Source organism: Balearica regulorum, chromosome 12 (genome assembly GCF_011004875.1).
Source record: "Balearica regulorum gibbericeps isolate bBalReg1 chromosome 12, bBalReg1.pri, whole genome shotgun sequence".
In the NCBI taxonomy this organism is placed as follows: domain Eukaryota; kingdom Metazoa; phylum Chordata; class Aves; order Gruiformes; family Gruidae; genus Balearica; species Balearica regulorum.
In genome coordinates, this window is record NC_046195.1 from 19,666,120 (window position 1) to 19,686,473 (window position 20,354).

The following is a 20,354-nucleotide window of genomic DNA, read 5'->3' on the forward strand; positions in this document are numbered from 1 at the left end:
CGGCAGCAGTGCTCCCTCAACCACTGTGGGTTTGGGGGATACACACATTAGTACGCTCACATTAAGAACCTATTCCAAAGCGCTTACAGGCACTGGTAAAAGCCCCTGGGGGAGGCTGGGAGCGGTGGTGCGCAGGCTGGGAGGGGTGGTGCGCAGGCTGGCCTTTCCAGGTTCCTGCTGCTGTTGCTCCCGTGGGCCCGTTGTTGCTGTGGGTGCTGATGGGAGCTGAGGCTGTGGGCGGTTGCACCGTGCAGCGCTGCCTTGGTGGCTGCAGTTCTGCATTGTGAAACCAGCATGAAGGAAACGGCACCACCCCCATGCTCAGGGCAGCTGTGAAACAAATGTCTTCTGTGTGAGAAAACCTGGCAGAGAAGCATTCTGAGTTATATTCCTTGTGTCAGGTAGAGATGGGGCATAGGCACTCACCCAGCTGTGCACAGCATCTCCAGTTGTGGGGACAGAAAAAAAAAAAAGGCACAAGCTGCCTGGGGTGGGTGCTACCCCTTGTGCTTTTAGTTTATTTTATTTAAAAATGTAATAATCCCCCCTAGAACAAAGAGATACATTTCCTTCACAGAAGAAAAATATAAGATTTTGTTCAGTATAAGATAGAGTCCTTGTCTATAAAATTAGGTTCCCTCAGGCCTTCCTGAGCACTGTATTTTGACGGTTGCAGGAAAGGCAGATTATAGCATCACCCCATTCTGCTTACTTGGTGTGGTGCTCCTCACGTTGCTGGAGAAGCCTCAATCCTGTTTCCCCTCCTGCCACACAGATGCTACGGATCTGCTCTTCCTTGGGCCAGGAAGAGATTGCCTCTGTACCACAGCAGCCTGCACCAGGGCTCTTTGCTCATGGAGCTGTAAGCAACAAAAAAAATCCAGAAACCAAACCTGCCCCTCACCGCTCCAAGGTAGTGCTGGCGTGGCCTGGTGAAAGATGCTGCCCTTGCTCATGCACCAGCAGGTCTTGGTGGCCGCAGGTCTCTTGACGGGCTGCCATCCTCTGCCCCAATGCTGCCTGCACGGCGAGAAGGATCCTGCACCTTTTTCTGTAGGCAACTGGGGCAGGAGGGGCCAGCACAGGGCGGGGGTGGACACACATCAACAGCTTTATCCACCAGCTCTGCCCTTGCCCTCAGGAATGACGGCAGGAGACGAGCCAAGCCCCGTGCAAATAGCCCAGGAAAAGGCTGGGACCTTACTGAAACAGAGCTGGCTTCATCTGGCTGCTACTTACACTGTGCATTAACCCATCCCCGGTCAGGTTTCACACAACTGTGCTGCAAAAAAAAATACCTTAGTGTTTGGGTCTAGGGGAGCATTTACCTCTGCCCATAGTCCCTGAATTAAATTTCTGAGGCAAATTCTTCCCTGCAGCAAAGTTCCCCAAAGCCTCATTCTTCTGCTCACCTCTAACGTAGTGTTTACTGACTCAGCCTACACAGCACAGACCTCAGGCTCACCAACATCTCAGGACACCACCAGCCTCCAAAGCTTCACTGGCCTGTCCTACGCACTCTGAAATTGTTAATGCAGATGTCAGTTTTCAGCAATGTTTAACATGCAACAGCTTAATCATCCCCATCCTGTAAAGGATTTGCACCTCTTTCTGTGACTGTCTAAGGTAATGCAGGGCTGCTGTCCTGGACCCTGCAAATTAAATGCAACTTAGCAATGCTTTCTCACGTGATGACTACAAACAAGGGAACTCAAGTCCATGACTGCAATTGGGTGTTTGAGATGTACCATTATCGATTATTATTTTCTTTAAAAATTAATATGGGCTAGACCTGCCCTGAACAAATGAGCCTCTGAGGAGCACATACTATGTACCACAGGCCTCACACTATTCTCACACCCTCCTCCATGACCTGTGGTCATGCTGAAGTACCGGCTCTGGGTGAGCACTACCCTGGTGAAAGCGCAGAGCCTGCAATGAGCTCTGCCTGCAGAAACTCTGGATGTCAAGAGAAGTCTCTGAAGGGTTTCATCGCGAGGCAGAGGTCTGGGCTCACTCTTCCCAGGACTATGGTTGAACCAGCTTAAGCTTGAACACTTGCCCTAAAGGATGAAAAGGCGTAAGTGTCCTTGTGCCGTGGCGCACACAGTTTCTAACACACTAGTCATCATTTTAGGGTTAGGTATGCCAATACTGCCATGGTCTGTGAGAGCTAAAAATGATAGTTCAGAGAAAAAAAAAAAAGGTCCCTGCTTCTCCTGTAAGCAAAAGGTGTTTTCTTAAAATACAAACACCTCCCCCCCCAACTTTCCCATCACATTAATACCGCACTGTACCTCAGCAGCAAAGGATTTGCTGCTTAGATAAGGCATTAAGAAATACCTGAAGCAATCAAGATGAGTAAATTGCTACAAACTACTTTCCCTCAACAGAGTTCACGACTGTTAAGCCAAGCTGCCTGATGATCTTTGTAAGCAACAAAGCGTCCTTATTCTTCCATTAAAAAAAAAAAAAATCACATCACCTCACTTTCACTCAAGTTCAGGATTACAACATCAGCTACTTCTTAAAAAAATAAAAATAATCTGTATTGTTATCCCCCTGAATGCACTGAACTCACAGTCATTGGCATATGGGCTTCCATGCTGGGAGCAGAGGCTGTGTTTGGCTGCCTCCCCCCCACCTTAGGATTTCTTTTCTACAACTGAGCTTTGTGATAATTTCCCTTCCAATCCATCTGTTGAAATATTTGAGGTTAGTGTTGTGTTGGAGGTATGGGCCACCAGGCCTTGTGTTTTAAAATAGATGATATAAAATACTGGCAGGACAATTCCTATCAGGAGCATAATAAAAACTGCATTCCACCACTGGATTCCACAGTCCGCACCATTACTGGTCTTTGGCTTCCCTGACTCAGGCAGCGGCCTCTCCAGTGCTTCTGTGCAATACTCTGTGTTTAGCCGCACCTCCGCCTGCACCGCGTCCTGAATGCTCTTGTCAATCCCCTTGAAGTAGTCGCTCAAGTGTGTGCCATCAGCAGAGCTGCTCGCAACATCATCGGGCTCTGGTAAGTCCACGAGTGTCAGGCCGCTCTGGGAGGGTGCAGTTGGGAGAGGCCGCAGTTCTCTGCCGTTCTCCGTTAACAGCCCATGGGTCTTCACCGGGATCTTGATGGACTTCAGTGCGTACAAGTCCTGCTCCCGGATGAAGTTGTTGACCCGTTTGATATCCGCAACCTACAGAATCCAAAAAAGGACACGGCTATTAGTGGACAACCCAGTACTGAAGCAAGACGTAGCTACAAAACTACTGTGCAAACAGCAGCCAGAAAATAAAAGCAAGCTGTGGCTTAGTGTTTTGCAAAGATTTCCCAGCTGTTCCAGCGATGCTCCAGGTCCTGCATGACAGAGACGGTCCCCTATCAAACCAGTCTATAACCTTCTCCAGAGCTCCTGAATTTCTCATAGGCTGTATTTTGCTTAATACTGTTTTTCCTTCCTTTTGCTTTCTTTACTCTTCTCTCACTTACTTGCTAATCCAAGTTAAGGCAAGAAGAATCTTTATAACAGATCCTTTTTAAAACAGTTTTCATACCTTAAGCAAAGCATGAGTGTTTAAGGTGAGAGGCCAACGTCAGTATGAACAGGCAAACCCCTCCCCCTGCTCGGAAAGCAGTTTCAGAGGGAACAGAGCTCTGCCTTTGGAGCACACCGCAGTTTTGAAAGCAAGATCCCAGCCCACAAGAGAGCAGGTGAGCCTCTCTCCTTTTGCTCATGTTTCCAAGCACCACCAAGCACGTGGCTCTGCACGACAGCAGCTCCATACAGCTCATTTCTTCCCAGTTGGTAAATGCTCCTTCTGCAGGTATGCTTACAGCAATCACCTCTGCATTTGTGATCATCTTTGGTGGTTTGTGTGTAAGACTCCTATCTGTGACTGGTATTCCCACTCAGCTCAGTGATGCAAATAGCAGCGAGAAGAGCAAGAAAGAAGAAACCATACGTTCAGCGTAAGTCACAATGACAGCTCTTATCAAAGAAAAGTCAAAGGCAAGGTAGCATTTCTTTATTTAATGTTAAATAAAGAGAAGACAGCTTAATACAGTGTGCACCCACAACCACCTAATAAGTACATGAACTTCTCAGTTGCCCTAAATCCTCTGTCAAAGAACACACACAGGACTGTCACCATTTGCAAGGAGCCCTCCAAAGCAGCCAAGGAGACGTGAAAGAACCTCAAGGGAAAGGCTGGAGGATGCAAAACAAAGAAAACTACTGGACTCCAAACCAAAGAGAAAGGCAACATGAACAGCTCAACGACCTCTGATACATCACACAGAAGAGACAGTTCGAGGATGGCACCTTCAGAGAAAGTTTTTGGTTTGTTTCTTCTTTTAGAAATCTCATAAAATAATGTATGAACTGCATTCACTGCACCCTCACAAGCTTGAGGCTACCAATGAAATTGAGGAACTAAAACCAAGAAAGCGCTTCCTAAGCAAATATGTAAGTGCCATCAGTGCCAAAATCATTGACAGTTCAGGGCAAAGATCTCCTTTTAAAACACTATACAGGAATACACCAGAAGGGAGCCTGAACATCTCCTGTGCCATTGCAACAAACGGTCAGGGCTACTTGGAGGCTGCACTGCTGCCAGGAGTGGGGAGGTACCACCGCCCAGCAGCAGAGGAGGTGTGGAGGGGAAGGCAGCGCACTGCCGGCAGAGCTGCCTCTCCCTGTGGAGCTCCCCTCCAGCCTGCACAGGCTGTCATGGAACCACACATCAAGCTCAGCCACCGTGCAATCCCTGAAAGGTGGCAAGTCTGCTACGTCACAGACAGAAAGCAAGACTCTGCTGAAGGGCAGAGACGAGATGAATGCCTGAAGCTCACGTTTACTCTGCAAAGCTTAGAAATCTGAAAATGGGACATTTAATCTAGATCCTAATCTGGTGCCCCTGAGGCGAAAGGAATCCTCAGCTGCTGTTTGAGACTCCTCACAGCTTGCCCCAGCTTAACATTAGGACTTGAACCCCACAGAATTATTTAGTTATGAAAGAACACTCTCATCCAAAGCCTCTTAACTGAGGTGGTGCTTCAATTTTTGGTTTTGTTCCAATGAAAACTAATTATTGGGACAGTAAATATCCCCTGCAGTGTCTGCAATCAAACACTGCAATGTTGTGCTAAGGCTCTAGTAACAGAAAATGGAGCAGCACGCACACAGAAACAACAAAGCTGATGGGAAGAATGCAAGAGCACTAGGCTGCACAAGCCATTTAGGCTTTTTTTTCTGTACTCGTTTTTTTGGCTGCAGTGAGCTTCTCTTGTCCCAGCTACGAACAATGCCAAAAGCAGGCCAGGACTATAAATGGTCAAGAGTAAAAATGAAAATTTCAAGAAGTGCTTTGCATCTCTGCCAAGTTATCTGTAGCACACACAAAGCTACTTGTTGCACTCTCTTAATACCCCCACCCTAAGTAGGCCCTGATGATTCTGAAACCAATGACAAGTTCTCACTGATTTTGAGGAGAAGCTCATCCCGGATTTTTTTTTAAACACAGCTGCATACATTTGTGGCTACAAATCTTCCTCACTGATGTCCTGGTAGACTTTCAAGAGCTGCTTAATTGTGCAAGCAAAACAAAATACATCACAATTCATCAGTGCCGGTCTGTAAACAGACAGATACACAACTCTCCAATAATAAGGATTTCTGTACCTCTTCAATTTAAATGGAACAAGTCAGAAATGCCCTTTCTGGAAGGGAGGGAGGGAGTAGGACAGGTTTTTTCCTGTGGGAGAACGCTGCCTACCTGGTCCCTCCCCATCAGCTTTCCCCACCCGACAAGCCCAGTAACCTGCACCTGCTGTGGGCTGAAAGGCTCCAGAAGCCGGGCAGCAGAGACAGACAGACAGTCATGGCAGAGACAGGACAGGATTTTCCATGCCATAAACCAAAAGAGTGGTTCACAATCTTCCTTCTTTGAGTTCACTGAACTGCTGTGATTTGGCACACGTGGCAATAACAGCGCAATTGCTTAGAGATGAGCGCATAGTCGTGACTGCAAAGTCAACTGCTGTAGCTCTGAGTTCTCACATTCTACCGGTGCCAATCAAGGCCTATTCAAGTCCTACGAAACTCGCTTCTTCACACGCATCACGCTCGTCAGCAGAACCTAGAAGGATTTCTTTTTTGTTTTGTTTTTGTTTCTAAGGGAATGGGAGGGTAGGAATTGTCGCAATTCCTCTAAGCCCTCTTGCTTCAGCTGCACCACACAGCTGTTTTGTTAAGCAAGACAGACTGCAATAGTATTGCAGCACTTGAGCCAGTACTGTATCATTATCCTCAACCAGGTCACTGTCCAATTGTTTGCATCATGGAACTTTTTAATCACAGTCTAGCTTGCAGATAAAGGAGGTTCTAAAAATACAGCTTTAACTGCTAAACAACAGGGTACTTATAATGTTCAGATCAGGTAATTAAACTTTTCAGCAGTTTCTCCACAAAGCTCTCTGCTTTGGAACAAAGAAAATGGATTTTTGCAGTATGTGCCAACTCCAGAGAAAATTCACCATGCACACCACTCCCTTCTGCCTGCTGATGGCTGAACCGCGCACACTCTTCTGGGTATGACAGCAAACAATCCAAACCCACATGGACAGACAGCACCTGGACTCTGTGACCTGGACTTTGGCATCTCTCCTTCTCCAAATCCACCTGTTAGACTTAGACCTTCCTTGCATTATGTAAGCTCATACCTTTCAAAACATAAATGAAAGAAACCCCACACCAGACCCCATAAGAGTGGCATTTCTTTGTACTGTTCCGATTGCTTAAAAACCGGTATGCTCCTTGAAAGCAGGGCTCTCTCATTTCTGTACTCAGCTTCCTACTTTTTGCCCTCTTTTAAATAACTAAGTACAAATCATGACTGCTACACTGCACTTAGTCACCCAACTTAAACATGAAAGCAGGTCAGGCAAGGCGTGGGGTTGACAATATCTTCCTAGGCTGTTGCTTTTTTTGTTGTTGGGGTTGGTTTTTTTTGCCTTTCTCCAGCTCAGTTTTACCCAGATATTGACCATTCATGAAATACACAGCGCAAACACTTTTCAGTGTCAAAACTATTAGACAACAGCGTGCTCTCCTGTAATTCTGGAAACTAAGCTACATGTAAAATACCTCTAAAGTAATTAAAAACAAACAGAGATAGCTCTTACTTTACAACCATACTGCAGGGCTAGCTTGTTAAGATTATCATCCTCTGTAATCTCTCGTTCCAGAAGTACCACATCTCCAACTCTGTCCCGAGAAGCGCTGCACCGCTGCTCCTTGCCCCTCGGTCGCAATTCCATAACATTGAGTTCCTCCTCTGATGACTCTTCTGAATCAGATCGGCCACTGGGAAACACATATACCTGCCTGCCTGGGTAATTATGGATGGTGACAGGAGCCTGGAAGGATCTTGTCCTGCTCTCATTCAGCCTCATCTTTTATACCAGCACCTGGAACAAAACCCAGACATTTTTAATTTCTTTAATACCCGTGTTTATTTCTTAGCATGTAAGATATGGGAGAATAAACAAAAAGCACAGTAGCTGCATGTGCGCACACATACACACACAAAGCTTTCCTTCTACCCAGATCTCCTCAGGGGCAAATCCAAAAGATGCCACTCTAACAGCAATGACAGAAATACTAGAAACCTTACGTACACAAACTTCAACAACAGGCACATTATTTTCAAACCTTTTTTTTTTCCTACTTGTGGACAAACGACTACGTAACTCCATTTTGCTACACATCATAAACATTACTTTCTATAACTTCATAAAAAAAGCAGCAGAGACACTTGATCCAAGAGTCTTTAACTGTGGTTAACAAACACTAATACATGGAACCACTAGACTGGAACCACCACATCAGATCTCCTAACAATACACATTAAAAACTGACCCAAATTATCCTCTATGTCACCGTTCCAGAAGTCCTTAGTTCTCTACACTTGAAGAATCCACATTTTAATTTCATGGAAGTGCACTTTTTTTTTTTTTTTTAAAATAAGGACAGCTCAAGCTACACTTAACTTCAACCTGAATGACAAGATCAGTTTGTTGTATAAAGACAAGAACCTGCCTGAGCACTTTAATTATTGCCAGGCCTACAGCAGCAAGTTATTAGGAAGCTACTTTCTTTTTTTCTTCTTCAATCCTCAGCTCCACAAACCATTTGTTGTCAGTGTCAGGTCTAGGTAAAAAAAATCCACATTCTCACAGAACTCCATTGACCTTAATATTCTCAATCTACCCATAAGGGATTCTTATGGTGAAAGAGCTGCTATTTATTTTATGGCATTTCATTAGTACTGAGCATGGCACCCACAGGGTCACAGCTGCGCTAGAAGAGTTTAAGATCTAAGGCCACAATCTCCCTGGACACTCCTGTGGGACACCTCTGCCTTTCGATAAGCTGTACGCCAAGCGCCCTCCTCAGAGGGTGCTCTCCCGACACTTATCACTTCTCCCCAGGGAGGGCCAAAACTCTTTTCCAGCCCGGCTCTGCCTACCCCAATCCCCGCACCCGCGGGGCGGGCGGGCAGGGTGACGGCCTGGCCTCTGCCCCGCACCCACACACGGGACGGACCGGGTGCCAGCAACCACAGGGAGGCTGGAGCCCGCGACACCCTCCCTGTTTCGGCAGGGTGGAGGGGCACCGCCACCCCGGGATCGGCGCTTTGCTCCCGGCACCGCTCCCGGGGCCGACGGCGGCGCCTCCACAGGGCACAGCGAGGCGGCGGCCCGCCCGCAGCCTGCCTCAGTCCCCGGGGGGGTCGGCGCGTCGCTCGCCTCCGCCCCGCGCGAGGGCCCCGCGCTGGTCCCCTCAGCGCCTCAGGGGGCCCCGATCCCCTCAGCGGGACGCGGGTCCCCTCAGCGCCTCAGGGGGCCCCGATCCCCTCAGCGGGACCCGGGTCCCCTCAGCGCCTCAGGGGGCCCCGATCCCCTCAGCAGGGCCCGGGTCCCCTCAGCGCCTCAGGGGGACTCCAATCCCCTCAGCGGCTCAGGGGGCCCCCGATCTCCTCAGCGGGGCCCCGATCCCCTCAGCGCCTCGGGGGGCCCGGGCCTCTGGTCCGCGGCGAGCGGGCCTTGCCCCTCTTCCCTCAGCCCCCGCGCCCCGAGGGGCGGCCGGGCCCTGTCCCGAGCCCCCTGCACTGACCCGCCGCTCGCCGGCCATCAGCCACACGCACCAACGTAGTCCTGACTCTCGCCCAGCTCTCCTCCCATTGGCTAGCAACGCCGGAAGGCGGGACCGTCAGTGCCGCCTGGCCAATGGGCGGCGGGGAAGAGCCGTGGAGCGAGGTTGGTTGAGTGGTCAGCCCTGGAACATGTCGGCGGCAGAGAGGGCCCCCCCTTAAAGGGCCCGCGCCCCTCGCCGCAGCCCGGGCGAGACGCGTGCCCGAAGCACTCGCAAGTTCGGGAGACAATATACATCTGGGCAGCCCTACGTGTGGTATCATTATAACAATATCCATAGTACTGACTATACATACAGTCATAACAAAATTTCAGTTATTACATTGTCAATATATTAATCACACACCTATATCCCATCTATAGTAAACTTGGCCTAATTTTGGGAACAGCAAGGCATTGCTGGGAGGGTGCAGCGGTCAGTCCGGCCCTTGGACTGCTCTCCCTCGCTCGGTGGGGCTGGCGAGGGCACGTGGGGGCCGTTCCCATGCCCACACCAACGCTCACCCCTGCGGCGCATCCCCTGCCAGCCAGCTGCGTTCACGTGCCAAGTCACCTCCGGATGTGTGACGCTGGCGTTTTGTGATTTCCAAGAAGATCAGCCTTTTCCCTCTCATTTTGTGGCTAGCACGAGGTACTGCCTCGCTGTGCCCCGGGTATGACCGCCGCTCCCGGTGCCAAGTCCCCCTTCCAGCCAGGCCGCCCCACGGGCTCACCGCTCGCATTTGGCTCCAGCCGTGGCAAAACTGGTGCCGGCAGAGCAGTTGGTGGAGCTGATGAGGTGTATTCTGCACTGGTATGTTTTCCTTGGCCCATCCTGACTTGTGGCTTATGTTTAAAAAACAAGCTCAGGACAAATCTTTAACAAGTTCCACATGCAAAGCTTTCTGGGGTGGGGGGGAGAGGAGAAATATTTCCTCATAGCCAGTTGCAGGAATTAACCAGGCACCACTCGCCCCAAGGGCTCGCGTGAAGATCTCTTGCAAGGGACAATCTTGAGGCTATGGTCAGAAGCGTGAAGGGCTGATGGACGTTCTTTGCGCTAAAGGAGATGGACAAACCTACTTTTAAGTAAAATTAAAGCTAAGTGCGGTTGCCGGCTACCCCTTTGCCTTCTCTCATGCAATCCTGGTGCCGGAGGCAGGCAGGGCAAGAGGAAAGAGTATTTCTTCTCCAGCTCTTGCTACCACTAGGTTAGATGCAACATCAGTTGACAAATGTCACACATTGGAGAGGAAGGAAGGCTCCCCAGGCATCGACGTTATTTCTTTTAAGCACCAGCCATTACTTCCTCAAGGCTCTCGTTTGCCCATGCTTCTTTGTGGGGCTGAGTGATTTCGGCAGGGCTGGGAAGGCAGTGGGAGAATGGCCAGGCAGGACTGCAGCTGAGCCCGGTGCCTCCAAGAAGCTGGCCAGCACCCTGTCTCCAAGCAGGGTGCTCCTTCCCTCCATCCCTGGGCCAGCTTGTCTCATGAGCAGATGATTTTGGGGCTCAGCCAGTTTATGTACTTTTCTGACCCAACAGATGAAGCAATTAGTGTGCTGGAGAGCGCTTGACAAGTGTGGAGACTAGATGAGACATGCCAAAATGCCTTCCCTGAGCCACTTTTATAATCTCTCTGTGACTACTGAGGTTCAAAAGTTACGAGTAATAGTCACACTTTGTCAAACAAATAACAGGTTACTCGGGGTAACCTGCTCAAGCCTGGAAAATACAACTGCTAAGGTGATCTGGAAATGCAGGGGAAACCACCAGACTTTGCTGACAGACCTAAGTCTGGGTTGGCATACTTGTCCTTAACTGTCATTTACTGGTTATTATTTTTCTAACTTTTAAAATATCAGGAAGAATTATTCATTGAGCTCATGGAAAGCCACCAGGAAATGTAGATGGGCAATTGCTTCATGCTCCAGCTGAAAGATCCTTACAGAATCCTTATGAAAAGGTAGTTTTCTCCCAATCGTTGGGATGAAAGAGCTGTTAAGATAAGCAAGCAGAAAAGCTTTCAATAATCGGACTCAAAATCACTTCCCTTCTCAGGATTTGTCTACACAAATCATAAACATAGGAACACAGAAGTACTCGACTGGTGTCAATTGATATTGCAAATAATTCAGGCTCTTTTGTGCATTTGTACAGGCTGAGCTGAACTTTTGCTTGCAGTCCTGTCCTGGAAGAACTGTGTGCAGCGTCCAGACCACCATGTGCAAGTGTGTCCTATAACACAGCGTAATGGGTAATCTGTCACTGAGGTTTAAACATCCCTGCACAGACAAATCTGCAGGTTTCTCTACCATCTCTGATACATACTGACCTCTTTTCTGCCCATCCTCTGTCCAGAAAGTCTTCCAGCAGTCCTAATGGAGAAAGAATTAAAGCCTTAGGACAAAACCTGCCAATTCATTGCCTTTCAGGCCTTCATTATCAAGTGGAAAAGACAGAAGAAAGGCCCATTTCAGTTCTTTGTTTGCCTTCATAGGCGCTTACACTGACAATTTACTTCCTACCTTTTATGGAAAATCAAAACAGCTCAGGAATTTTTTTTTTCTATCTATGGAAGATTCTGCAGGGACCAGCTCTGCACTAGTTCATGGAAAGGTCCTTCACCTTTCTTAGTGTCCATTCTCTGAGTGCAGCCCTGTCCCTTCTGTCCTCCAGGACCTTCAAACTATCATATTTTACCTTAAAATATTATAATTGCTCTCACTTCAGCAAGAAATTTGCCTCTAGCAGAGTGGGATAATTTCACTATTAGGTAGTTAATCCATCAAGAATTTATTACACTGAAAAAACCACCACAACAGGAGGCTTTTCAAAATGTTTTAGATACCTATCTGCTTTTCCCAGGTTTTTTCAGTGTGAGCATCCTCCGCTGATCCTTCCATTTGCAACAGCTGTAGTTCAGCCTTGTGTCATTTCCCAGCAGCTTTTGCCGATTCCCTGGCCTCTCCTGAACCATTTCACTTTGCAGCAGAATAGCTCAACTCTTCACCTCAGAACAGCTTATCCCTCCTGCTCCTCAAAGCTTGACTGCTCCCCACCACATTTTGTGTAAGCCAGGTTTGTTCAAACCAAAGTAGAGAGACGTGGTGGGATGCGAGCAATCAGCAGATATATCATTTCAGACCTGGACACCAAGTGAACCGAGGGCTGCGTCTGCTCAGCGGCTTTGTTACTGCAAATGTTCCTGCCTCCCAGTGGCCTTGCCATGCTGTGGTCAGTACAAAGAATATGGCAATTCTTAACAAGAAATAACTGTCTGTTTTGTAGGAGTGCTGATGTTGGCACTGGGCCAGTTGCATGGATGATGTCATCATTCCAAATAATTGGAATATTTTTCTTGTTAGCAGATAAGATTGTGAGAGCTGTGAAGCCCCAAACAAGTGAAGTCTGTCTGAGAACTGAATGGTTCAGTCATTATACCCATTCAACCAACATAAGAGTCATAGGTCCCCTGAATTTCAGGAAGAAATCCTCCTACCCTTGACTTATGTCAATGCAGAGGACAACAGAACTGAGAAAGTCTGCTCATTTTCTCTTAATGCAAAGTAGCAATGTGTCCATGACACTGGGCACCAGCCAGCAGTCACATTGATGTAAGCTCCTTCCCAGGGAACGTCAGAGTTAATCACTTTGTGATAAAGAATCAGAACTTCAATGAAGGTCTTGGTTGGGGCCTTCCAAAGGGAGCATAATCTAGAATAGGGGTCTCCTTTTTAGTCCCTGTGATTCCTGTAAGCTCTTGCTCAGATCCAGAATCAGTCTGCTCTTCATCACTTTGGTTTTGTCAGGCTCACTTCAGAAGTGTCGGAAGTGTCAGACACATATTCCTTGTGTCTTGCTTTGCTTCTCTTTAAGCAGCCTTCTAAACTCTGCAATAAAATCTATTATTTGGATTTCAGATCACTCAGTGATAGTCTGCTTTCCACCCTTGGGAAACCAATACTGTAATGTGCAACCTGCAGAAAGCAGCTCCGGTCTCTCTTGCACTGGTATTCAACTAATTCGCCTGCCCAGAGATGGGCCATTTCACACATCCATGCACATGTTGCTCATCGGTGCTAATCAGGCTGGCATCTGATGGTTTCCAACTGTCCAGGACTAGTAGGAGTAAAAATTGCAATTCATAAATCACCAGGGCCATCATTAATTGTGACTTAATCCATAATTTGGGATTAACAAAAGCAAAGACAGAGTGAAATCATTCACCTGTTTCCTTTGCCATATGGGCTATTAACAATAAAAATATAGAAGGTACAGTCAATAAAAGATGAAGGAGGAGACCCTCACGGTGAAGTACCGTCGTGCCACTATGTACAGTACAAGTTAAAGAAACACTTCTTGAGCATCTGCTTCTGAATAACAACCAATTATTCCTGTTTAGTTTAGCATATACAGAGGAAGGCTCCTATACAGCACTGTGAGGCAACAGGAACCTGCTGATAGTACTGATATTGCTGAATTATTTAAAAAAAAAAAAAAAAAAAAAGAAGAGTATTCCTTTCTATCTTTATTTCATTGTTTTCTAGTAAGAGACTGGGAAGGCAGCTGTAGCAAACCACATCCGTGTTCAGGACATGGCATTATAGAAATTATGATGCAATCATTATGCAAATAATTTATAAATGCTGGGCTTTGCTCTGGTTTTGGACTAACGTAGCATAACTGATTTCAGTGAAGTTTCTGCCTGTGTTAAGGCAGAAGTATGAGCCAAATACAACGAAATAATACTCTCCCTGGTGTCTGGAGTGACTAAGCTTACGTGGGTACTGTGTGTACATTTGATTGAATTATATACACAGCAGTAAGTTTAAGAGGTTGATGCCATAGGCACACAACACAGGGAAGAAAAACCTCAATTAAATTAAATTAATTATAGGTATATACTTAATACAGTTAATTGAGCTAAGGAGGTTACTTTGAGTGCATGTTTGGTAGCATCACGTTACACCTTGCCTCGTTTAATGGTTTCTCCTGTTGGAAGGGCTTGTCTAGCTCAGCAGATTCCAAACTTAGCCATGGGCAGCTCCACATGGGAGGGCTACTCTTGTCATTGACCGCCCTGGAAGGGTCTTGGGCTGAAACGTAACACTCTCAGGAACAAGCTGATGGTTTAGGTGGTCGTACCTGGAAAGAAGCACAAAGCCCGTGTCTGTGCTGCTGCGCGGAAGCAGCCCTGAGACCTGGCTCACAGCCAGCTTCACACCTTATCTGCAGGGGCATCCCTGGCTCAGGGGCAACCCAACCTGGATACAGCCTACGCTGTCCTTATTCAAGGGTGCACCCAACAGCAATGACACCCAGCCCATCCCTCCAAATGGTCACAGCATGTGGCAGAGACTGTGGCCTGTGGCCATCCCGAGGTAGGACCCTGCTGTTGCCTGCAATGAGAAGAGGGATTTGTCATCCCTCTGAGTCAGGGCGTGAAGTGCTGGGTACTCTGTACCTCTGATTTCTTCCAGGGCAGAAGCACAGCTCTTGCCTCCACCCTCGCAAGTTTTTTCTCCTGTTTGTAACATAGCAGGTGTTATAATAAAGACCCGGCTTCATCATTCATCTCCAGCTCAGACATCATATTACTCCCACCTACGAGGACTACATTTGCAACTCTCTCACGTACGCTGTGACTCTTAGGAATGAGACTTTTATCTCGGGACCAGAATGCAGATCTAAACAGCACTGCTGTCTCCCGGAGGAGATAACGTGTCTTTGCTCAGAGACCTAGTTCTGTGCTTGCCTTCTATCACACAGCACCATTTGGCAAGGGCTGCCTGGTTTATGCGATAGCAGACACTGAATTACTTCAGAAAAACAGACACTTATTCTTTATATAAAAACAAATGACTAATTAAAAGTGGTTTTAATTTTGCAGTTCATATTTTCTTGGGCTTGTGCCAAATTCTGGAGTCCATACTCCACACCCTGTCCTTCTGAAGGAATTTGGCTAGGGAAAGCACTGTAAGATTTGTTCCCTTTCCTCTCCCTTACTCTTAAAATCCCTCCTCCCTCTTCTCCCTTTCTGCAACTGGTAAATTGTGAAGAACAGGAATGTTCCTGGGAAGAAACCCAGGCAGAATCACATTCAGAACAAGTCAAAGATTTCTTGCATAGCTGAAGCATGTGTTTGCAATCCCCAATTGCCAGAGCACGTAAGCCCTGCCAGCGCGTGTTGTTCCCTTCAGATGTTCTCAGAGAGCTCTAGGCAGTGTCCAGGGTAGTCTGTGGACAACGTTTAGTTGAGGCATTGCTCCTCAGCCCATCTGTTAATGGTGCCAGGGCCAAAAAGGCTCTCGGTGAAAGGACGGCAAACAATCAGAACCATTGGTCTGCATGACCTTCCTGAGCCACAAATTGGCTCCATTTGGGCCAGTGAGAATTTGGCTGCTGCTACCAACCTATCACCCCAGGCTTTAGGCAGCTTCCGGGACTGATGCTCTCCAGAATAATTAGCATGTGCAGCCCCAACAAAATCCTGCTCAACAGAGAAGGACAAAACAATGAGATCCCTAACGGATGTCCAAAAGGTACATTATAACTGTTGGGAAGCAGCAGATAGACAGCCAGTAACTACAGCCTGTTCTCTCATCTGCTTGAAAGGTGCCATTGATCCAGAGGGAAAGTAACACTTCCAAGAGGTGCCATTTAGCGGTTCAAAACTGGAACCTGACAGAGCCAAGAAGAATGGGAGTTGGGGGCTGAGACACAGGTTGGAAAAACAGCTTCAATGTATTTTTGCGAAAGCTTTTGTCCTTGGCATTGCGTGGAGCACAGTATATTACAGGAGCACAAAGTGAGTCCTTGCTGAAGCTGCTGCTGATGCAGGGGAAAGGCAGGTTGATGAAAGCATCACTTGTCTTTCCAATGACCTTATCATGTGAGCTCAGCCTGCCAAGAGCTGTCTCTCGCTCTGCGCTCCTTGGGGTCTGAGCCAACAAGCCTGAACGCGCTGTGCTGATATCTGATATTGTTCAGCATTGCATGGAGGTCTCTGAGTGTTGCACATACATCCTTTCAGAATGGGACGATGACACCTCTGTGCTTTGCAGTGTATTACCTGCCTCCATGCTGTCTCCAGTTCATCTCACTTCCACACATGACCAATCTGACTTTGCAACTTCTGAATATAAGGTGCCCCAGGGAAGGCCCTGAGCTTGCAGGAGCAATAGAAGAAACAGAAGAGTCTTCCAAAGCGAGATGTTTGACCTCAGTAGCTGAGAGGCTGTGCTCAGCCTGGCTCTCCTTCATGCTTGCCAGTCGGTTCCCACCACTTTACTGGTGCATGGCAACAATAATGAGCAAGTAACACATGGGGGCAGCAGCAGGCTTTGCTTTCTTGTCAATCGGGGAGTCTGTGATCGTAGCATCCTTGCAAGGGTCTTGCGGAACTGAGGTGCTCCAAGATTTGACAGTTCCAGAGTTCCAGCTCCAGAGTGACAGCTACAGCTGATCAAACTATGGGAAAAGCATGTCATAGGAGAGGGGGGCTTTGTGGCCTCATGGGACAAGATGTCAGCACTGAAACCTGTGCTTTTCTCATTGCATCTGGTCCTTCTCCAGTTCCTACAGTCCCAGCCTAAGCAGTTCTGTGCTCATGTTACAAAGAACATTAAACCGGCAGACAGCTATAGCATTGTCTGCAATGGCAAATATGGCTGGAGTGAAAATCCCATGTCTCAGTTCAGATTCCACTGCATCCCACCGGACAAGCTTTGCTGAGCTTGTTGCACTGCAAGCAGGATGGAGCCCAGCATGTCCCTGTCAGTGAGGTGAAATGAAAAAAGATGCTCTTATCTGATTGCACCATGAAGAAAGATGCAGGGTTCATCGGATAGCATTTATTCTCTTGGAGACTCTGAATGTTCAGGTAGTGGGGAAAAGCCTTGATCTTGGCTGTGAAGGTCTTAAAAGCCAAGTTTTCAGAGTAGGAACATTTCAGGGAAGTGGCCATAATTTACATAGCAAGGCTCTGGGATTTTCTGGCAGAGCTATTTCCAGAACAGGGCATCTTTTTTTCCTGCTCTGGGTGAGCAGAACTTCAGGAGTTGCTTGTGCACCTGATATTTGCCTGGCTGCTCACATCAGTGCTCCCCATTGTGTGATTAATGTGGCGTCTGAGTGGTATTGGCCCACACTGATAATGGAAATGGCAAGAAATAAAGAAAAAAAAACCACAGCAAAAGCCAGCCCAGACACCAGAAATAATGATGGATTAATTACAATAAGGGATAGGAAACAAACCAGCCCTGTGCTCCATGAGTAATTAAAAAAAAAATAAATCAGATAAATGCCCGGATAGGAAGAGCATTTTTCTGTAACTGAGGCTACTGCTTTAATTAGAAAGTGCTGTTAACACAACTGCCTGACTGAGGCGAGTGCAATAGCACAGCAGGGCTGTTGCAGATCTGCAAGTAAACAGCTGAATTGCATCTCTCAGCTTCAATCTGCAAATTTCTCAAGCCAAAAGAACAGCTTTTGGAGCTCATGCTATGGGCCAGGACATGCAAAGACTTAGGGCATTAAGAGCCTCATGTAGATGAAAAGACAGCAGGGAGTCATTTGAGCTGGCTAGTAATGTACTAAGCTATAGCAGGATCTGCCTTCATTCCCTTTAAACCAACTTGTGGGGAGGAGAATTGATATTTTATCACTTGTCATTGTTACAGCAAAAGCTAAGGCTAAGCATGGCCCTGATACAGCTGTGTTCTGCACACAGCCCAAGAGAGGGGTCCCAGCCCCAAGCTGGCTCTGCCCTTTCAGTAAGTGAAGGGGCTGTGAAGTAGCCCCTGAAAATGCCCAAACCCACTACCTGACCCACTACCATTAAGGACATCCGAGCTGCTCTGTTGGCTGTTGTTTTCTATTCACTTCAAACCATAATCTCAGGCAACCCTTAATCATGGAGTAACAGGACAGTTTTGCACTTAACCTTGTTCTTCCAAGGACCTCGAAGTGTTTTATAGAGCTGCAGCCAAGCAATGCTGTAATGGTACCTCTGCTATTGCACAGTGGTTCCCAGAGTTACAGGGAAGTGAACTGATTCACCCAAGGCTGCACAACATGTTGGTATGGCAGCACAGCCCGGAGCTCAGCTATCTGGGAAGCTGGGGTGAGCATGCATTATGCAATGCAAGATGTGTCTAGCTGTCTATAAAGACTTAGAAAAGCTGGAATTGCAAATTGTGATCAGTAGCAAAGTAACACAAACACTAGCAGCATGATCACCAGGTACCAAAGCAAGCACAACTAGCCATATCAGTTCCTTGTAAGGAAAAGGAAGAAGAGCATAACAATGTCTTTTATTATGTGGGCTGTGTCCCTGCTGGTTAATGCTGCAGCTCCCTGCACAGGCAGGCCTTAGATGGACAGGCTGAGAATAACAACCAGGAGTCCACACAATCCTCTACTGGGACTCTTCGCTGCCAGAAGCTGCTTTACAATATTCCCAGGCATTTCCCTAAGTATCCAACAGATTGGACAAAATTAAAGAAATATGGACCTGGGAAGTCGCTAATCGGGCTCCCAGCTGAGCTGAATGCAAGGAAGAACATTGTTAGCAATAAACACAGACAAATCTTCTCTAATTGGATCCATGGAATGGGTATGTGCTTCTGGGGAAACCTTGACCTTCCCTCTGGACCACATTCGCCATGAGCAGAGGGGTCCCAGTGGACAGTGTGGGCTTTTATCATAGTGCCAGGAACCTTCTCAGATGATAGGAGAAAAAAAAGTCACACCAAAAGCTTCATAAGCAGAAAAACCCCTACCTATAGGCCTTGTTCTGGTACAGGATTCTAGTCCAAAGCGGGAGGACGGCATTTCCACTTCTGGTTTTGAGGCAAGTTCTAGTAAAGTCTCCTAAAAGCCAAGGGCCAAATGCTGATCTTTCTTTTCACCCAGGGAATGGGTCAAAGACAAAGTAGTTGCCACCTGCAAGCACACCTCACATCTCACATACAACAGAAAGGCCCCATCCTGCAGCAATGACTGCCTACACCCCACTCTGCACAAGTGAGCAGCTCCCCGTACAGAGCTGAGCTGTATGCTGAGGGCTGTCCTGCAGCCAGCCTCCAGCCCACACAGTGTCCAGGCAGCCAGGAGACCAGGACAAAGGGCTGGAGGACAGAGCTGACCCTCTGTGGCTGTGGAGCCCTTCTGCTTCGCGTGCCCACAGAGGTGGTGGTGGGCAGGCAGCCTAGGGAGCTGTGGAGGTGGGGGCCAGGCTTATGGGCCCACAGCCCAGTCTCACCATGTAGATACTAACCTTGCAGGGAAGACTTTGTAGGTCCAAGGCCTGGATGCAAGAAGGGAGTTTCACCATGGTCTCCTTCACGAAAGTCAGAGAGAAGTTGGCTCTGGGGTCACACCCATGAGGAGACTGTCAATGTGGTACGTGGGTGCATGGGAGCATGTTGGCCATGATGCTTGGTCTGGGGAAGGAAGCCATGCCAGGACCTTGTGCTGCCTCCTGGAGTACTGAAATCAGAGCAAGTACAAGAGAAAAAAAAAAGAAGGGAGAAGAGGAACTATTATGAGAATTAAAGTGACAAATGAGCAGATGAAAGGTGAAAAGTGTCACCTTTGTGCTGCCAAGTGGGATGTTACCAACAACAGAATGAATACCACAGAGAACCAGGTAGCAGAGGATCAGGTAACACCCCCCCAGCTCCTTGCCCCCTTCCTTAAAATTCAAAACACACAAAAGCTGAGGTCTTGCTAAAAGCAAACTACTATCCCCTCCTGTCATTGTTACATTTTAACCCAAAGCCTGTGGAAAGCAGCTACAGTGAATTAACATGAGCAAAACTAGCTGGATTTAATTTGCTAATGCAGAAAATAAAATACAGGCATGTCATTAAAAAAGAGTGAGCGTTAATTCTCTCTGTTTATTCTGATTTGTGTTGTTTGATTGTGCTTGCCCTAGGAAACATGAGAGCTGGTGGGGATCATTTTAGCAAAGAAAATAAAAGAGCAATGAGTTGATAGTTTAGAGTTCATGCAAACATTGTGCCAGTCACTGAACCAGAAAAAAAGTTGGCTCAGAGGCAGTCACTAAGTTGAGAAAGGATCTATTGATAAGATACTCTCGGGGAACAATCTCAGAATGACATGAAAGGTAGATGGGAAATAGTGCTGCAGAGCTGA

The 20,354-nt window shown here is 47.5% G+C and overlaps 1 protein-coding gene across 6 annotated transcripts; it reads right to left on the reverse strand.

Moving 5' to 3' along the window:
- Positions 1 to 507: 507 nt before the first annotated feature.
- On the reverse strand, positions 508 to 19,685 carry LYSMD4 (LysM domain containing 4). Of its 6 annotated transcripts, none has more exons than XM_075763941.1 (4): positions 19,474 to 19,685; positions 18,977 to 19,067; positions 7,184 to 7,468; positions 508 to 3,197 (listed from the first exon to the last, which is right to left on the reverse strand). In XM_075763941.1, exons 3-4 carry the CDS (start codon positions 7,451 to 7,453, stop codon positions 2,646 to 2,648), a joined length of 822 nt encoding a protein of 273 aa, XP_075620056.1. In that variant the 5' UTR covers positions 7,454 to 7,468; positions 18,977 to 19,067; positions 19,474 to 19,685; the 3' UTR covers positions 508 to 2,645. The 6 variants fall into 6 exon arrangements, with proteins under 6 accessions (XP_075620056.1, XP_075620055.1, XP_075620057.1 ...); XM_075763940.1 differs by having other exon boundaries at positions 18,977 to 19,139; XM_075763942.1 differs by lacking the exon at positions 18,977 to 19,067.
- Positions 19,686 to 20,354: the final 669 nt, after the last annotated feature.

Excerpts from the sequence above, each read along its gene's own strand:
- LYSMD4 (XM_075763942.1), bottom strand. The coding sequence starts at position 7,453 with ATGAGGCTGAATGAGAGCAGGACAAGATCCTTCCAGGCTCCTGTCACC. Across the intron at positions 3,198-7,183 it reads CCCTGCAGTATGGTTGTAAA|GTTGCGGATATCAAACGGGT; the intron begins GTAAGAGCTATC and ends TGGATTCTGTAG.